This window comes from Vanellus vanellus, assembly GCF_965231255.1.
Source record: "Vanellus vanellus genome assembly, chromosome: Z".
In the NCBI taxonomy this organism is placed as follows: Eukaryota; Metazoa; Chordata; class Aves; order Charadriiformes; family Charadriidae; genus Vanellus; species Vanellus vanellus.
This window is the reverse complement of record NC_138908.1, coordinates 34,604,706-34,624,665: the sequence shown is the minus strand read 5'-3', so window position 1 is coordinate 34,624,665 and position 19,960 is coordinate 34,604,706. Positions and strand designations below refer to the sequence as shown.

Sequence of the window (19,960 nt, the reverse complement as noted above, 5' to 3'; positions counted from 1 at the left end):
CTTCCCAGTGAACAATGCAACCACTTTTGGACCTGCAACAGCATGCTCAATTTCCTCAATTAGGCCCAAGTCCTCCCCTGACTTCCAAGAAGCAGGAGCAGGTCCTGTTGTCCTTCAACCCCTATTCACAGCAACAGACAGCAATGGCCAGCACTTCATTACAGAGGGACCATAACAAGGCTGGCTTTTTGGGGACGAAAATTTTGCAGCTTGTGAAGTTGCATGAGTGTCGCACTCTTGACTGGAAGCCAGTCTCCAAAAGGTCTAAACTGGCCACAAACCTCACGCTCTGAGAAGAGGGGTTTTGCAGTCATGCAGTTATTTTAGAACACCAGGACTCTTAACAAGAATCCAGATCTGGTACAAGGTGTCCAGTGTCACAGGACATAATTTCAATTAATGAAAAATTGCTCTCCACTTAACACCAACAATTTTTAGTGAAGATGACCATTTAGCCCCTCTCAGAATACTTGTGCTTGAGCCCTCTGTAGTGCTATGTATTGACATACCAAGCAGCTGTCCTTCCGTGTTTAATTGGCAGGTGTGAAAACTAGCAGTGCTGTATGGAGCAAGAGTTGTCCTAATTACACCTCTTGCTTGCCTGCACATAGCTGGCGTCAGTGAACTCAGAGTGAATTTTGCACTGCCATCTAGTGACTGACGTCCACTTTCCCTGCTGCACAGCAGCAGAGAAATGGTACAGCAAAGATTTTAATTCCCCAAAACTGAAATCTTAGGTAGGCTTATATCCCGTGGCTTCTTGAGGTACAGCGATAGGTGACACACATAATGGAGCAGAGTCCTGGGGAGCTTGCACAGGACACTTGATGTGGACATTTAGACATCCTGAGGTGGGGTTCCTAGCTAAATTTGGTGAAGTTTCTATTAGCTCTTCATGCCAAGTACTTATAGAAAACTAATTAAGTGCGTGCACCCTTGATTTTGGCAGTCTTGTCCTGAATGTTCATATACAGACACTTGTGTGCCTCTTTACATACTATCATGCTTTTTTTTTTTCTTTCTTTTCTGCAAATTTGGGGTCCACCCTATCAGCAGAAGGTAAGGTATCCTTTTCATAGCGGGCACAGGGAGGCCTAGAGCTTGTAAATGTGTTCTTCTCTCAGCACTGTTAATAGCATCACTTCTGGTCCAGGAACAGGCTCCTAATTTTCAAAAAGTCATGTGCTGAAGGGCATACGTTCTTAAGCCAAGTGATGCATTAAGATAAAAGGATGCTAAGAGCAGAGAAGGGATGAATAGAGAAAATGACCATGTCACGTTTACACTGTGACTTCAACTAGGTACAGGTCATCCCTATTTGGACTCTTAAGCATTAGGTAACATATTATGGAGGAAAACAAATTATTGCCTACTTTAGAGATTTCTATTCTCTGCTTCAGATTTCATCCACTGTTGGCCTGCATTGAGTAGCCACCCATACAAAATGCACTGATGTAAATGTACACAAAGTACTTTAAAATGGCACTGTTGTTCATGACCAGAATTATACAGACTAGTCTAGACTGCTAGGGATTCTGGAAAGGATCTGTTAAAGGACAAAAATAATGTATTTTTTTACATTCAAGTGCAATTTTTTTACCCTTCGCTGTTAGAATATATTGTACCTAAAGTCTGATGGTACAGCCTTAAAAGGAGGGATATTTGACACCTGTGGACTGGAAGTAAAATGCCATACTGCCACATTAACAGGCTTGTCAAAACTCAGCCAAACATCATCTTACCCAAGTTTTCCAAATCAATCTGCCTTAAGCAGAAGGTACACTAGGGAAACCTGGCTGCCAACCCAAAAGCCTTGGGGTTAATCAACTAAAACCAGACTTGGAATAGAAAGTGCAGAGCACCTACCTTAACCCACAGCATCAGTAAGGTGCAGAAGGCACCGATGTTCAGAAGAGGGCATGACATGAGTGAGGCTGAGGAGCATTTTTCAAACTATTGTATCCACCATGCCATATCTGGGGCAACATCTGAGATGCATGGCTCATGGTGTTAATAAAGATATTCTCTCTCCATTCATGTGCACAGGGCAAGAAAACCACAGCTGCAGTGTCTCTCCTGCCTAGTTCAAACTTGCACATGGGCAAGCCCACCAGCATTTGCAAAGCCTTCAGGTGAGCCTGCAAGGGATGACTCCACATCATCACTTCACGTTGTTCCCTTACTCCTTTGTTCTAAAAGCCACAGGACCTTTAAGGCATTTTGTGCTCTTTTAGGAGCCCATCTCTCCATAAACCCCTTGTCCCCACTGCACTGCATTAATTGCCTCCTAGCACTTGGACAGAAGCGTTTCGTGTGTCAGGAGTGATTAGAAACCTCACTGCTTCTCTGCTGCAGGATACTTCTCCCACAGAAGGTCCAGCTGAACAGCATGCTCCTAATCTGCCTCAGCACAGCCGGACAGTGACTGATATAAGCATTTTGTGCTAGCTGAGGTAGTTTTGTACTGAAGAGATTACGGAGGACTCACGTGCTGTTTTGTCAGCCGAGTTGCAGAGACAGTAACGTGGAAGTCAGTGACAGCTTAGACAGACAGACACAGCTGGACCATGGCAAGAATATCAGTCTCTAATGAAAGCAGGCATAGGAAATTACTTCACGTGCTTTAATAATTCTCCATACTCCACTGAATGTTCCAATTACACCAATTTACAAGGGACAGTTGTACCAATACAGTTTTCCATTTGGGCACACCTCTTCCATAATAAAATTGTACACAAGAGTTACTACACACAACCAGTAACAACAGTACAGATGAACCCTTAGGACCAATCAGTTTGGTGTTTTCCCCTGACCATAGGTAGTCAGTACCAATTGCTACGAGTTAAAGTCATCTAACATCCCTATTGTAAGATACTTCTCTCTATAGCTCATAAGTTTTGTCAAGCTCCCACTTCCATAAGAAAGATTCCGTCTCAGATATTTTTAAAATTAAAGGCTTGGTAGCTGCAGTTGCAACCTTGATGGGCAGCCTGTCATTTTCCCAGCTCTGACAGCTCAGTATTTTTGAGTATGGCTAAATACCAGAGAACTGAGGTGCCTTTTGAAGAGAATTTTAGAGCTTCTTTGCAATCCGAATGTCAGTAAACATAGACATTGACAGAAGAATCAAACATTTGTTATGACATAATAGTAAACATAAAAATTTGAAAAAAAAAAAAAAAACACAAAACACAGAACATTTCTGTTACAACATGACTTTTCTTTTTTAAAAAGGACATTAGTCTTCAGCATGGCTTCTTTTTTTTTTTTCTGTAGGATGTCAGTGTTGCATTGCTTCTCCCACGTAAGGCAACAACTGCAGCGCCTGCTTGCACTAATCACAAGTAGGTTACTTTATATCCACTACAGCTAAGTTACCTGCAGTCATTACTGCAGCATCTGATGTGACTGTGTTAGGAATGAGTGGATAAGCCAGGGCATGAACAGCTTGAGAGTGGATAAGCCAGGGCATGAACAGCTTGAGAGCTTAACACTGTTTTCTTCCGTGTTCAGCTACTGCTGCTTGTCTGTCAGTGTGCTCTGTTCAGTGCCTGAGCTGTACTTGTTCTTAAGGCACCTTCCAATATATCTCCAGTATTCCTTTCGGATGGTGTCTTTTTCTTTAGCCAGAATTTCACAAAACTGTGAAAGAAAATTGAGAGATTGAAAAGTTATAACCAAAAACTTACAAAATCCTTAATTATCTTTACAAAATACATACAATATATTGTTCAGCCAGTGTTAGAAACACCTTTCTTAGCAACACTTGTTTTACTCACTGGATTTGCAACTGTCCAGTGACCTCAAACTGGTTGACTACCAGTTGGAGTAGACATCAATCTGACACTGCACAAAAATCCCTCCAGTTCTATTTCAGTTGCAACTACTTCCCCATGACTCCTTTCTGTGCCTACCACTCATCATCTGCTCCAGCCTATTCAGCCTGCAGTATACTACAGTATACTTGTGACTTGCTGACAAGCTTGGTTGTCTGTTAGTGATCCAGTAGGCTGTAAACCACTTCATTCAAAACTGCGGGGCAACATCCTGCGCTTGAATCTTCAGTACTCCTGAGGGACTGACAGGAGATATTTTGTTTATGGTTTTTCTCTTAGCAGGCTGTCCCAAAAGGATTCTCCATGCAAGTCAGTAACCTCTCACAACATGTTAGAGCTGTTGCTATACAGGTACTTCTGCATGTTCTGATTTTTGTTTTACTTTGATCTGGGTAAGCAGCAAGGCACAGCAGAAATCAACCCTACTCACAGGACATGCTATGTAAAATTTATATGGTATGAACACTGTCTACAAATGTTCTAGTAAATTCCTTTTTATTAAGCAGATGACACTGCCTTACTCAGTGAACCAGAGCTGAAAAATAGAAGCTTTGATGCCTAAATAGATGAAGAAGTAAAACTCAGTGAAATAGTATAAAGGGACATGAATCTGGGAGGTACAACGACACGTATTTACACTCTGGTCCTGGAACATAACAAAGGAAAAATATTGAGAAAGAACACTGTTGGAACAAAGACTCCAGGCAAGAACTGCAGCTCTAATTACACTGAATTCCAGTCTGTCCCACAGTGAATAAAGTGTTGTTATAAAGACCACACTGCAAACCACAGCAAGGAATATGAACCACAGGAAGATACACAACATTTCTAGAAGTCATTTATTCTCTGTAGGAAGTTATGCCTGATATTTCTTACTGATGTCCCCAGTGCCTGCTGGCCTTTAAGCTAGTTCTGCCAGCTTTCTTAGCGAGAGCCAAGAAGTGCAAAGGGAGCTTGAGGTTCTGTTTAGATAGATACTCTGAGAACAAGATTCACTAACCTACAGAGAAGAAAGTGAGTTCAGGCTACAAAGTTAGCATTGGAACTCCTTGATTGTTCAAACATCTCCTTTCTTCTGCAGGCAGTATTAGAAATCTTCCTTTACTACCAGGTGAAGAAAAAGTTTACAGTGATTTTGTAACTAGTAAGTTATTATTTATACATAAATTCACAAGACTCTTCCAATTATCTGGCTTTCATATTCAACTCTTCATAGAGCTCCTGAGATTACCAAGTAACCTGTTCTATTTACAAAGATCCAACCTGCTTTGCTGGGATATAAAAAAAGAGCAAGAGATGGCATCCCTGAGAAGCAACACCAAGCTCTCAAAACGTACCTCCAATGCCTTGTTTAGTGTTTCCTCCTTGTTATCACACTGGTTTTCAAGTATATCTTCATATATGTCCACGAGAAAGGCAATCAGATAGGGTGAACTGTGGCTGGGCTGTAAATTCAACAATTGCTCTAACAGGTTTGGATATTTAGAAAGACCACGATCCTGTAGAATCCTAGAACAGAGGTTAATAGGCCTGAAACATAACACTAGGAAATCTGGTCTGAAGAATTACAGTTCTGTTATGACTCCCTTATTTGGAGATGTTGTGGTTTCAGTTGGGATAGAGTTAATTTTTTTACTAGCACCTGGTATTGTGCTAGGTTTTGGATGTGGGATGAGGAATACTTTTGATTGTGCACTGGTATTCTAAGTTGTTTCTAAGCTCTCAAGGCTTTTTCTGCTCCTCATACTGCCCTGACAGCAAGTAGGCTGGGGTGAGCACAAGAAGTTGGGAGGAGACACAGCTGAGACAGCTGACCCAAACTAACCAAAGCAATATTCCAATGTCATATGATGTCATGCTCAGTCTATAAAGTTGGAAGAAAGAAGGAAGGGGAGGGGATGTTTGGAGTGATGGCATTTCTTCCCAAGTAACTGTTACACATGATAGAACCCTGCTTTCCTGGTGATGGTTGAACACCTACCTGCTGATGGGAAGTAGTGATTGAATTCCTTGTTTTGCTTTGCTTGTGCATGTGGCTTTTGCTTTACTCAACCTGTATTTATCTCAACCCACTTTTACTTTTCCAGATCTCTCCCCAGTCCCAACCAGGGGCAGTAAGCAAGTGGCTGCGTGGTCCTATCTCCCAACTGGCGTTAAATCACAACAGGAGATCAGTTTTGAAGTAAGGGTGCAAATACACGTAAGGCAGAAAGTAAGCAGCATGCAGCAATAATACAGTTTAGTGTTGTAGTAAGCTAGTATAGTTATACTCAGCTGAACAGAAATTAGACTAAAAGCATGCTTGTTACTCTCTACTCTATGCTTTTGAACCAGTAACATTACAGGCAATTTTTTTTTAAACACATGAGAAGCACTTGCAATCCTCCCACAAGGCCCACTACAAGGGCCAGAAACTTAGTGGAAAGTTACAGAAAAATTAGGTTAATATTAACCCCTTGTGGAGGTTTTTGCCTGCCTGCTTAAGCATAAAACACTAGCATGGACAGCAACAAGCTCTTTCCAGATAAGAGCTAGGCATAAGACACCTTCTACAGATATTCTCTTTCCCCCACAGAGATGGATGCCTCACCCTTTTAAATAGTTCCAAGCACTCTCATTATGTGGCACTGCTGTGATCATCTCAAGAGTGTATCTGTGAGAAAAAGGTAACAGGTCATTAATGCAACCAGTAACAATGCAGTTAGAAATTACCTGAATGTGCTCAGACACTCCCAACTACATCTCTCTAGTCTATATTTCAGAACCTTTAAGCAGATCATCTCAGCTGGGTCATAGATCAAAAATGTCTCAATATAATCACTGCAAGTCTCAGGGAGGCAGATATTGTGAGAACAGTTTTAAATTCTGAAGCATTCCATTTGCTGCATTTCAGACAATAATGAAACAGTTCTCAAAATTATGAGCAATAACCATAAAATCATAGAAAGATTAGAGTTGGAATGCACCTTAAAGATCATCTAGTTCCAGTCCCCCTGTCACAGGCAGGGACACATTCCACCAGACCAGGTTGCTCAATGCCCCATCCAACCTGGCCTTGAACACTTCCAGAGATGGGGCCTCAACAACTTCCCTGGGCAACCTATGCCAGTGTCCCACCATCCTCACAGTAAAGAATTTCTTCCTAATATCTAACCTAAATCTACCCTCTTCCAGTTTAAAACTGTTACCCCTCGTCCTGTCGCTACTGAAGAGGCTAGACGAATCAAAGAACAGGGTAAGCTATGTTAATATGACTGCATGTGGTATGTTCTGTACCTATTTGCAGAACTTTTTTCATGAGGCTGCACTTGAGCAAACCCACAGAAAGGCAGAGCTTGAGCTTTCGGGTCACACAGCCTTCTGCAGCAGTTAAGTAGCAGTTAGGCAACTCCTCTAAAACCAAAGCAATCAGAGGCACCTGCCATACAGTCACAAAATCACATTTCATCTTAACAAAACAGACTTTACCTTCTGCCCTTTGCCAGCATAACCAGGCATTCAGCTGATTTTCAGAGACAGAGATACTGATAAAAAGTTCTACAAGCAGTATTGAAAAAAAAAAAAAAAACACCAACCCTAAACCTCTTTTAACCTTCTGCAGTCACTATGACAAAAACTGACCTTATCAAGCAACAGGCACGCCAACTACAGTTCTATAATGACATCCTGGAAGTCTTAACCTTAGACAGTCTGATTCTTAAGATGGTATCCAATTATCCTGAACATAGCACCATGTATAAACATATCAAGGGAGGATGTCAGATCTAACCTTTGCAGGGAAAAAGCTGGAAACATCCAAGCCTAAGTCATAGAAATGGTTCAGATTTATTAATCTGCAAGAAAGTTATAAACTGAAAGAGAAATACAACTTTACAAACAACTTGTTTGCAAAGACAAATGCAAAGGCAATGAAGGGGGGGGGGGGGGGGCTGGCATCCTCTATGAACAACATATTGATGGATCTATTCAGAGACTCAGTCTTTCCTCTGAAGAACTCCCCAAAAATTGTAGTACCCTCTTTTTATTGCTTCTTCACTTTAGACTAACATCTTCTCATAACCATCAACACTGATCAGCAGCCTGAGATGTGAAAACCATACAATGAAGCTTACCACCATCAGTAGTGAAATAAATGGCTAGAAGCCCAGTTCATCTTCAGTTACAAACATACCACTTCAAAAGCAATTTCCAAAGCTCACTTTCCTTAAAACTAGCCAACTCACACAGGTAGTTGTCTTTGTGCTGACCACATACCCTGAAAGCTCCTTTCTTTTTCCAGCTGTGTCAAATTCCCCACAAAAGGCAATTCCTTTTCCTACAACCCACATCCATGTTATCTTTAAATCGTTGTGGCTACTGTACTACTAAACCAGCACTGTTTAGTACAACACCGAGACTGCCTCTCCTTCCAAGTTTTCTAGGGGTAAGATGTAAGATACTAGTGAAGGGCACAACTTATGTGCTTCCAGTGCCACAGATTTTCTGCAGGTTGTTCCACTACAGCTAGCTGACTATAAAAAGCCAAAGGTTTTGTTTGCACAATGAACAGCAGGGCAGGAAGACAGATTCACAAGAACAGCTTGCCCAGGGTAAGCGTAGCTTGCTTCAGTACTATTCAGCAAGTAAGTAGTACTGAACACATCTATATATGCACTAACACTTGCTCTGCTATCCATGACAGTGAGCCCCAAAACTGCATTAAAAACAGGAAAGACACATAGATTGTCAAAGCATTCCTTTGCTTTTGTGTAATGGAGAATGCTTAGTGTTAGCATGAACAACATTACTAACTGGACTTCTCTGTCTAGGACTGCTGGATCGTCATAGCCAGTGGTGTTGAAAATTACAAAGTGTCGTTGATTCCAAACAGAGTTGTTTCTCACATCTTCCCTCAAAAGCTGGTCTACGTATTCCAGTTCATTGTCCCATAATTTGAACTCCTATGGAAAGGCAAGGAAGAGAGAATACCACAATCAAAAATTTGGTCCTTAGTCCTAAGTTCTCTGAATATTAGATACAGAGACTTTTTTAAAGAAATCAACACAAAGTTCAAAGATAAATAAGGAAGGGTGCACTAGGAACACGCTACACTATTCAGTTGCACACAATGATATTAGCCCATCATTAAATTCACACACAACAGTAAGCAGCCAAAAATAGACCCCTTTGAATTGAATTCCTAAAAGGCAAGTCTATAGCTAACCTTTACCACACATTAAAATGTAATTGTTTTTCACCCTTCAGCCTTAAGAAACAAAGTGCCAAAGGCAATTCAGATTATATTTAACAAGCAAAACTCTACAACCTGAGTAGCTTATTTAGTGACTCAAGAGTTCTGTGGATATAATACCTGAATAACCCATTGTCTATGTTGCCATGCATGGTAATTTTTGGCATCTTGGTTAAGAATGTCTGCTATGAACTCAAGCTCTTGGGATGGATCCTGCAGCCACTCCACCAACACCCGTCTGTGATGCCTAATGACAGGAAGAGGAAATTATTTTTAGAATAGCCTAAAAATCTTTTGTGAACGTATGGTCTGTATTAGAACAGCATAAAGCAACTGTACTACTTAGAAAAAAAACACACTAGCTGAACACTTCAAATTAAATATACCAAAACATTTCACTTGGCTCTGAGAAATATGATGCATACTTATACTTCAACAAATTCTACCTACACATACACATTGGCCAATCACCTCCTTTTAGACAAGTTATCTTTACTTGAAGTAACATGCTTCCACTTTTAACACTTGTGGCAAAAGTCTTGAGCAGAATAAAGCTTCCTAGTACTACATAATTGCTTTAGCAATAACCACATTGCTGTTTTGCGTACTCCCATACACATATTGTTGGGAAAAACACAATACAGGTAAGCAAACTCCAAAAGCCAATGACAGAAAAAAAAAAAATCATTTATTTGTCTTTTTGTTTGCCTTTTCATGAATAATTTTTTTGATGTCAAACTTATTTTGACAGTTTAAAAATTAAAATTAAAAAAAAAAACAACAAGACTTTTTCAGCATGTCATAAGCAGCCTGTTCTAAACATGATAAAGAGGACTTTGACAGTGGTACTTAAGCAACTCCATTTAACTCCTCCAGGACTGCCAATGCAGTAGATGCAGGAAGCAACTCTTAACAACTTTGAGGATTGATGATCAAAACTTATTCTAGACAATTTACAAAACAAAAATTATACGCAAAATGTTCAGAACTGAAAAGTAAACATGACGTTACCAGACTTGGTAGTTCTTTGGCTGATCTTCAATGATAGCTGTAATATACTTAAGTTCCTCATGGAGATCCTTTCCCAAAGACTGCAGGAGGACTCTCCGGAAATGCCTGTATAAAAGTCAAGCATTCGAACACTGCAACAGGGCTTTCCTAAAATTCACAGAGGAGAACATAGAAGAACCTTTGTTCACAGTTCTTCTCATAGATACTGAGTTAAAGAGTGAAAAACATTGAAGTACACATCCAGTTCTGGTAAAGGCCATTCAATTATTGAGCAGTGGAAAATTGGAATACAACTGGTTACGACAGTATTTATCCAAGATCACAGCAATCCTGTTTCAAATTAACCTCTGTCTACCAACACTAGTCTTATAATCACAGAAACTATGACTTATGTACTTAAAATAATAGCAATTTTCTGATTTTATGCAAGTAGTTGAATAAAGACGTACAAGAGATACTTGTTAGCATTCACAAGTTAAAAGACCCTGCTCTGAACATCAGAAATTCACTGTTTACTCATTACCTGCCTGCACATTAACCCGACAGATCTTCTAGAAAGCACTATTTAGTAAGTACACAATTATTTAGCAGGAAATAGCAGCTATCATGCTTTTATGCCTCTTCTTGAAGTCAAGTGAAAGCACCTTCAGCGTTTTGCCAAGGTAATGTTATCAAGCAAGTGATCTAATTTTAAACAGCTAAGCTCTTTTTTGTAGCTAATCCTGACCTTGATTGATAATACTCAAAGCCAAATGAATGAAAACCACTGAATCAAAATAAGGCATAGAAAATACTGAACAAAGGCTTTCTTCGGAAGCTCACGGGAATTCTACACTACTCCTCTGTGTAAACTCAGCCAGTCATGCCCTCATTAGACTGACGAAATTATTAAAGAGATAAGAGTTCGGCAATCAAATGATGCTAGAAATAACCCCAAGATTATCACTTACCATACTGTGTAGTTTGCAGCATTTAACTCAATGGCATCTGCTGTTAGCTCAAAAGCTCTTTCACTTCTCTCATCCCGCTGCACAACAGCCCGGAAGTAATCATAGACATCTTGAACTAAATAGATAACAGCATCTTATCCAAGGCTGAGACAATGGCCTGAATTAGGGGCTAATAATCCTTTGAAGTTACTTCCTATTTTGTGTACTTTAAATATACCTCTTTAAAATGATAGCTACATACTGCTCTGACAGCAATGCTGATTGAAACCTCTAAATGATATTAGTATAACAAAAAGCTGCAAAAATATCTTAAAAATACACTACCTGAATAATACCAAAACCAACCAGAAAAATTCCTTACGGCTTACTCACACTATTTCCCCAGGCGCAGTAGCTTCATACATCTCTCCTCCACTTGTGGGCTAGAAATGCCGTATTATGTGAACCAGACTGTCTGTTGTATTAATTCTTAAGCCGTACAATTTTCAAATAAAACCTTGGCTATTAACATCTCAGGTGAAGATTCAACTTCACAGATGTTTGGTGAAGACATCACACACAACCACAGTAACACAATAAACTAATTTCTTCACGGTACCGCTCTAGAAAATGTGTTATCCAAAATGTGAAGTCTTGCTTTAACAACACTAAGGACAGATACAAATTTAATCAACTGAAGTTTTCAGTGCAGAACGTGTTTAAAACTTACATTTTTCACTGTAGATGATCTGAACAACAGGACTTGGCCCATCACTTTGAGGGACAGGTTCAATATCTGCCCACTCCTTCCTGTCCCTGCAAATACATGTTTTTGTCTTTTCAGTGTTTCTAAGAAGCACAAAATGCTACTCAAACCATTACACACGCAAATCTATGTCCACCAACAACACCTTCTTCCCAACGGCCACTATATTATTGTCTATAACATCGACCGGCATATAATACAAGTAAGGACGTACTGACATATGTAACCGTATCCAAATCCAGCTGGAAGACGACTTGGCAGAGGAAAGCGACCAGTCACCCCGCCCACGGGGCTGCCGCGGCCGCCGCGCTGTGACTTGGCTTTGCGCGGTGTGCGACGCCGGCGGCTTTCCGCGTTTTTCACCCGACGGCCCTCTGCTCCAGCCGGCGACATCGCCGCCTTGAGTCGGGAGCGGCCGCCGGCGGAGGGGCTGACACCCACCTCCCGGGCCCTGGCGACTCCCGCCGTCCCCTCCCCCCACGCCCAGCCGCCTGCCCGGCGCTACCTGCACAGCCCGACGCGCCTCCCGCTCCCTCCCCAGCAGCGCGGGCGGCCCTTCCGCCGCCAAAACCGCTGAGACCGGAATGGCTCCGCCACCCCGCGCCCCTCCCCTCCCCCAGACGTGACGCGACGCGAGGCCCCGCGCCGCCACCGCCCTCGCGCCCGTGGCAGGGGGAGCCCCGTCCCGGCCGCTCGGGGGCTGCGCCGCCCCGGCCGTACCTGTAGAGCACGTAGCCGGTGTCCTCCCCCTCCTCATCTTCTTCCAGCAGCTGCCCGAAGCCGCCCTCTGGCTCGCCGCTGCCCTCCCCCACCGGCTGCAGCTCCGCCGCCGCCCTGCCTTCCGCTGCCATGGCCCCGCTGCTGTTTCCGGGGCCTGGCGGAACCACAGAGGCTGGCGCTGCGGCGGGGGCAGAGCGGCCGCCTGGCTCGCCATCGCCTCCTCTGGCGCGGAGAAGCGGGGCCGGGGCCCCGGGGGCTGGACAAGAGGACTGCCCTCGGCACCCGCGAGCGGTACGCCCTCGGGAGCTTTTATCCACGGGTCTGCTGATTAACCGTCAGACACGTACCGGGGGACGTGGCGGGGCTGCGGGCAGTTCTCCATTTCACTTTTCCCCCCACACCGTGCCCGGCTGCGGAGCCAGCAGGGTCTGTCGGCCTTGTGTCCTGACGGGTGGTCGTGTCCCTGCCCCTGCGTTGCGGCGGCAGCACTTACCCCTTAACTTGGGCGGCTGCTGTCTGCTCTGCTGTGCTCTATGTTTGGTTTTCACTACTATAAGCTAAAATCTGAGACAAGAGAATTGAAGGGAGGCATTTCCCATGCCAGCGCGCTTCGTGTCAGAACCCAGACAAACACCAATATCGGGATTTGCAGGTGCGTGGCCATGTCAGCACTGGACTGATGCTATGGGAACACACAGGAAAACAGAGGCTGTGGGAAATGCTGCTATGGCAGCTGAGGTGATGCCCAGGTGCTAAGGTGCTGCAGGCACAATGAGCTGTGTTTCCTCCCCTGTGGAAACTCTCAAAATGGCACCATTTTAAAGTTGAACTTTCCGACAGGAATCTGGTCTCCGTAAAACATGGAATTAAAGGAGGCTTTGAAACAGCCAGTTGTAACCAGTGGCTGCAGTTGGGGAAAGCAGGAGGTCCTCTAAAGTGATGTTGGTCAGTAGGACAAAGTAGCTGAGCTGAAGACAGTCATTAGAAAAAGCAGCCAACCCAGTGTTACAGGTTCATTATCTGAAGCATGCTGAGATGCTTTAGAAAGGGGAGGGTTAAAGGTAGGCAGAGCACATGTGTAGTAAGGGCCATGCATACATCTGCATCTGTACTGTATATTCAGGAAGGTGGGAAATCACTCCGTGTGTGCTAGAAAGGGTTAAAGTCTTTAATTAATGGCACACACAGAAAGGATGGGTGGCAGTAACATGGAAGAATTGAAGCTTGGGACAGCAAGGACCAGCAGGAACAAGAGACTTCCCCCAAAACCTGAGGTGCCCTTGCAGAATTGCTTCACTGCTCTTCAGAGTGAGGACAAAAGACCCATTCCATCAGGACTGGTGCTGGAGCTGAGTAAGGCAACCCGATCTGCTCCCCGTACAACAAACAATCCAACTAAGAAAAAGCAATAGGTGATAGTAGTAGGTGCCTCTCTTGTGAGAGGTATGAAGGCAGCCATTTCCTGGCCTGATGCACTCTCTAGAGAGGTGTGCTGCTTACCAGGGGCTCATATGAGAGACATCACTGAGAGGTTACAAAGCCTTGTACAGTCCACTGACTATTATCCACTGGTGTTGTTTCACATGGTGGGCAGCAGTGATACTGCCAGGAGCAGCCTGAGGAGTATCAAGAAGGATTGGAGAGCCCTAGGAGCAGTGGTAAAGGAGCCTGGGGTGCAGGTAGATTTTTCATCACTCCTCTCAGTCAAAGGGAAGGGACTTGGAAGGGCCAGTCAAATCTGGTGAATCAAGAAATGGTTACAGGACTGGTGCCACAGCCAGGGGCTTGGCTACTTAGACCATGGGACTCACTTTGAGAAACAAGGTCTACTGGGGCCTGGTGGGGCCCATCTGTCAGAGAAGGGGAAGAGCATCCTTGTTCATAGGCTTGCCAAGCTGGTGAAGGGGGCTTTAAACTGAAGGTGCTGGGGCAGGGGAACCTCAATCCCTTCCACTCCTACCAGTATGATGCCGATGCCATCAGTAGATGCCCAGAGAAGGATCACAGGTCAGCAGGATAGCACCTGGAGTGCAGCACAAAGGAATTCCAGCTGCTCCAGGCAGTAAGTTAGCTTGAGCAGGGGCCCACCTGAAACGCCTCTCTGCAAACACAGGTAGCATCGTGAAGAAACAAGAGGAGTTAGAGACGTGCACACACCTGCAGGGCTACGATCTTCTTGGCATCATGGAGACATGGTGGGATGGCTCCTATGACTGGAGTTTTGGAATGGAAGGATACAGGCTCTTTGGGGAGGACAGGCAGGGAAAACAAGGAGGGGGTGTCGCCCTCTGTATCAAGGACCAGCTGGAGTGCATGGAGCTCTGCCTGGGGATGGATGAGGAGCAGAGTGAGAGCTTATGGGTGGGGATTAAAGGGAGGGTACAGACAGGTGACGTTACAGTGAGGATCTGCTGCAGGCCACCCGACCAGGAAGATGGAGCGGATAAGGACCTCTGTAGACGTGTAGGAGCAGCCTCGTGTTCACAAGCCCTGGTCCTAATGGGGGACTCCAACCACCCCAATATCTATTGGAGGGAGAACATAGCAGGGCATAAGCAATCCAGGAAGTTCCTGGAATGCTTCGATGATAACTTCCTCCTCCAAGTGACAGAGGAGCCAACGAGGAGAGGTGCTACGCTGGACCTTGTTCTCACCAGCAAGGAAGTGCTGGTGGGGAATGTGAAGCTCAAGGGCAGCCTTGGCTGCAGTGACCATGAGATGGTGGAGTTTAAGATCCTTAGGGCAGCAAGGAGGGTGCCCAGGAAGCTCACTGCTGTGGACTTCAGGAGAGCAGACTTTGGCCTCTGCAGGGATCTGCTTGGTAGAGTACCGTGGGATAAAGCCCTGGAGGGACGAGGGGCCCAAGAAAGCTGGCTAATATTCAGGAATCACCTCCTCCAAGCTCAGGAGCATCCCAACAAGGAGGAAGTTGGGCAAAACCGGCAGGAGGCCTGCATGGATAAACAAGGAGCTCTTGGACAATCTCCAACTCAAAAAGGGATGCTACAGAGGGTGGAAGCAAGGACGGGTAGCCTGGGAGGAATACAAAGAAATTGTCCAAGCAGTCAGGGATCAGATTAGGAAAGCTAAAGCCCAGATAGAGTTAAATCTGGGCAGGGACGTCAAGGGCAACAAGAGAAGTTTCTATAGGTACGTCAGTGATAAAAGGAAGCGTAGGGAAAATGTGGGCCCTCTGCAAGGAAGAGGGAGATCTGGTTACCTGGGATATGGAGAAGGCTGAGGTACTCGATACCTTTTTTGCCTCGGTCTTCACTGTCAAGTGCTCTAGCAACACTACTCAAGTTGCAGAAGGCAAAGGCAAGGACTAGGAGACTGAGGAACCACCCACTGTAGGCGAAGACGAGGTTCGAGACCATCTAAGGAACCTGAAGGTGCACAAATCCATGGAACCTGGTGAGATTTGTCCACACATCCTGAGGGAACTGGCAGATGACGTTGCAAAGCCATTATCCCTCATATTTGAGAAGTCATGGCAGTTTGGTGAAGGTCCCGCTGACTGGAATGGGGGAAGCATAATGCCCATATTTAGAAAGGGAAAAAAGGAAGACCCAGGGAACTACAGGCCAGTCAGTCTCACCTCTGTGCCCAGCAAGATCATGGAGCAGTTCCTCCTGGAAACTCTGCTGAGGCATGTGGAAAATAAGGAGGTGATTGGTGACAGGCACCATGGCTTCACCAAGGGCAAGTCATGCCTGACAAATTTGGTGGCCCTCTATGACAGCATTACAGCATTGGTGGATAAGGGAAGAACAACTGATGTCATCTACCTGGACTTGTGCAAAGCATTTGACACTGTCCCACACGACGTCCTTGTCTCTAAACTGGAGAGACATGGATTTGAACTTACAGTCCACTCAGTGGGTAAGGAGTTGGCTGGATGGTTGCGCTCAAAGAGTTGTGGTCAATGGCTCAATGTCCAAGTGGCGACCAGTGACGAGTTGTGTTCCTCAGGGTTCAGTATTGGGACCGGTACTGTTCAACATCTTTGTTGGTGACATGGCCAGTGCGATTGGGTGCTGCCTCAGCAAGTATGTCGGTGACACAGAGCTGTGTGGAGCGGGTTGACATGCTGGAGGGAAGGGATGCCATCCAGAGGGACCTGGACAGGCTGGAGAAGTGGGTCCACGCCAACCTCATGAAGTTCCACCAGGCCAAGTGCAAGGTCCTGCACGTGGGTCGGGGCAATTCCAAGCACAAACACAGGCTGGGCGGAGAAAGAATTGAGAGCAGCCCTGAGGAGAAGAACCTGGGGGTGTTGCTTGAGCAGAAGCTCAACGTGAGCTGGCAATGCACACTTGCAGCCCAGAAAACCAACCACATCCTGGGCTGCATCAGAAGAAGTGTGCCCAGCAGGTCAAGGGAGGTGATCCTTCCCCTCTACTCCGCGCTGGTGAGACCCTACCTAGAGTACTATGTCCAGCTCTTGGGCTCCCAACATAAAAAGGATGTGAACCTGTTAGAGCTGGTCCAGAGGAGGGCCACGAAGATGATCAGGGGGCTGGAGCACCTCTCCTATGAGGACAGGGTGAGAGAGTTGGGATTGTTCAGCCTGGAGGAGAGGAGTCTCTGCGGAGACCCTATAGTAGACTTCCAGTACCTAAAGGGGGCCTCCAGGAAAGACGGGGAGGGACTGTTTTATCAGGTAGTGTCGTGATAGGATGAGGTGTAACGGTTTTAAACTGGAAGAGGGTAGATTTAGATTAGATATTAGGAAGAAATTCTTTACTCTGAGGGTAGCGAGGCACTGGCACAAGTTGCCCAGAGAGGTTGTTGAGGCTCCATCCCTGGAGGTGTTCAAGGCCAGGCTGGATGGGGCTTTGAGCAACTTGGTCTAGGGGGAGGTGTCCCTGCGTGTGGCAGGGGGCTTGGAACTAGATGATCTTTAAGGTCCCTTCCGACTCTAACCATTCTGTGATTCTATAAATTCTGGGGTGCTCTAGTTGAACGGGCTGTAGGTGTGTCACATGTTTTACAATGATTTTACAGGAAGAAGAATGGTACCAGATCAAAAATGAGGGAGTATATATGCATGGCTCTAAATCAAAGCACAAGATCCAGGTCAAGGAACAATCAGGCCCACAGGTGGTTCTTCTGTCACTGAGCAGCTTTGTCTCCTTTGGGAAGTCACATGACTGTGCTTTCCTTGCCTCTCTGCCTTTTTCCTGTCCTGTTTCGGTTGGGACATAGTTGGGACATCACAGAAAACACCTAACCTTGAATAGGATGTGAAACACAGAAGTGTCTTAAGTGTTCTTTTGCAGTTGCTGACTTAGACATAAGGTAGCAAAAAAATGTAACTTCTGGACCAAAGTCAAACTAAGAGTGTATCCCAAACAAACCTTGGGTAATCATAACGCTAAAATACATACCCCTTTGTGAATAATGAGCATGCTAATCAGGTAACCTCCCTAAATGTTTTAAACATGAGCTTAGATGCATATGCTCAGTTAGGAGTGCTGAGTGAATCATTATTAACCAATTGCCTATATTTTATTGCTATAAATATTGGACAGTTGGGAACACATGGTGTGCTGGCTGGTGTTAAACGCCTAACACCCAATTCTGCAGAACTGAAATATAAACGAATATCTTGACTTAGTGTGTTGATTGGCTCTCGCACAGTGGGTGAAGAACCCTTATTTAGGGACAACAATCGTACAGTGACTGGAGTGCATAGCTTGGTGGGTGCCTCTGGGTATTACAGTAATATAAACTATAGTAATATCATAATGGAGGGAAAAAAACAAAACAATCTACTGAAATGTTGCTTTGGACTATATGACTATGAATAGAACAGAAAGGAAATGGAGAAAGACATAACTAGAGGATATCCGGCAATACCTAAGTGAAAGGAAAAAGTTATAAAATGCAGAACATTCTAAAAAAAGGGGAGAAAGAACCAAGAAAGGCCTAAAAGCAAACAAGGTATATTATAAACACATCATAGGAAATGTGCACATATGAATGACAGAAACCTCAAATGCAGTAAATCCTGTTTTGTAAGAGAGCAGAAAGGAAAGTCTCTGTTCCTGACCTGCAGAGGGAAAGGCTGCGTTGCAAGTTCGTTCATCTTTACCAGCTATTTAACATGGACTAGAGACAGGCCAGATCCTGCAATAGGAGCTTATTTCCTCAGGGTGGCATAGCAGGACAAGAAACAAAAGCAAGTTCCTCTGAAGCCAGCCACAGGATGAAGCTGGCCCAAGAATATCTTGCTGATGGTGTGAGGCAGACAGCAGATAGGACAGCTATCCCACTGCCCTCAGGACTAGCTTCTGCATTTTCAGTCTGAACCTGTGGGTTGTTGGGGTCTGTGGACTGCTTCTAAAGGCTTGAGGGACAGTACCTGAGAAAAGCAAACCTGTTGCAGGAGGCCAAAGTGTGTTACAATCAAGTTGTGTCCTCATTAGAGCATCTTAGGAGTGTGCCAACTAAGGAAGCTTGAAAGCCATGAGTTTTAAAATGACGGACCAGACCAAAACCCAGTGGAATCACAGCAAACCCTTCCATATTAACCCTTCAATATTACTAAGAAAATAATGAAATATATACAAAACCAATACTGAGCTCCCGAGATGACTGCAGTTACTGGGAATGTCCCAGACTGGACTCGGGGAGAGATGGGAACTGGATTCCAGATCTGGATGCAGAAACACATGGATTGGGAGCAAAGGCAGATGAACAGAGTCCTCCTTGGAAACCAGCCATTGAAGGAAGAGGCCTGACCCTTTGATCCCTCAGCTTTTATACTGAGCATGAGGCAGATGGGATGGTGTACCCTGTTGGTCAGTTTTGGGCCACCTGTTCTGTCTGGTCTTCCCCACAGGTACGACCCCTGCTACGCTTTTCCACCTCTGACCCTCCAATGTGGCAAATAACAAAGTTAGCTGACCATGGCTGTTATAGCAATAAGTATAAGCAAGAGCCTGTCTGCATACCATTCCTTGGCATTAACTACAAATATCAGGCCTTATCACTCTGGAAACAGACACTGTCTGAAGAATATGCTGTTAATTTCAGAGAGTTAGAAGGGGCTTAACTGAAAAATAAAGTTACTGAAAAGAAAATTGGTTCTATTCTACCTCAAACTGGGACATTACTGTAGCAGGTTTCTGATCTGCCTCAAACTGCCCAATTTCATTTACTGAACTCCACACTTTTTGTGGCATGCTCACTTCAGCCCTCTCAGCCTTGGGGTACTCTGAAAGCTTTAGTCAGGCCTGCAAAAGCAGGAGTCTGCCTTAGCATGGATCTGCTTTTGGACATTCCTGCTGCGTGCCCCCTGGCTCAGAGTCAGTGGAGGTCGTTCATGTTAAGGTCTACCATCTGTAACCTCATTTCACAGAGAATATTAAAACCCCACCTGAAGCTTCTATTTAAAAATATGCCTCCAGCAGCTAGACTTTTGGGAAGAAGCAAACAGGATGAGAGCTGCGATGAATCTCTA

General features: G+C 44.7%; 1 protein-coding gene across 1 annotated transcript; it reads right to left on the bottom strand.

Annotated features, from left to right (window-relative positions):
• Positions 1-2,564: 2,564 nt before the first annotated feature.
• FNTA (farnesyltransferase, CAAX box, subunit alpha) lies at positions 2,565-12,648 on the bottom strand. Its single transcript, XM_082497025.1, has 9 exons — positions 12,493-12,648; positions 11,737-11,822; positions 11,028-11,142; positions 10,078-10,182; positions 9,187-9,313; positions 8,628-8,776; positions 6,427-6,489; positions 5,174-5,345; positions 2,565-3,642 (listed from the first exon to the last, which is right to left on the bottom strand). Exons 1-9 carry the CDS (start codon positions 12,621-12,623, stop codon positions 3,514-3,516), a joined length of 1,077 nt encoding a protein of 358 aa, XP_082353151.1. The 5' UTR covers positions 12,624-12,648; the 3' UTR covers positions 2,565-3,513.
• Positions 12,649-19,960: the final 7,312 nt, after the last annotated feature.

Excerpts from the sequence above, each read along its gene's own strand:
- FNTA (XM_082497025.1), bottom strand. The coding sequence starts at position 12,623 with ATGGCAGCGGAAGGCAGGGCGGCGGCGGAGCTGCAGCCGGTGGGGGAG. Across the intron at positions 11,823-12,492 it reads ACCGGCTACGTGCTCTACAG|GGACAGGAAGGAGTGGGCAG; the intron begins GTACGGCCGGGG and ends ATGTATTTGCAG. Across the intron at positions 9,314-10,077 it reads CCAAAGAACTACCAAGTCTG|GCATCACAGACGGGTGTTGG; the intron begins GTAACGTCATGT and ends TCCTGTCATTAG.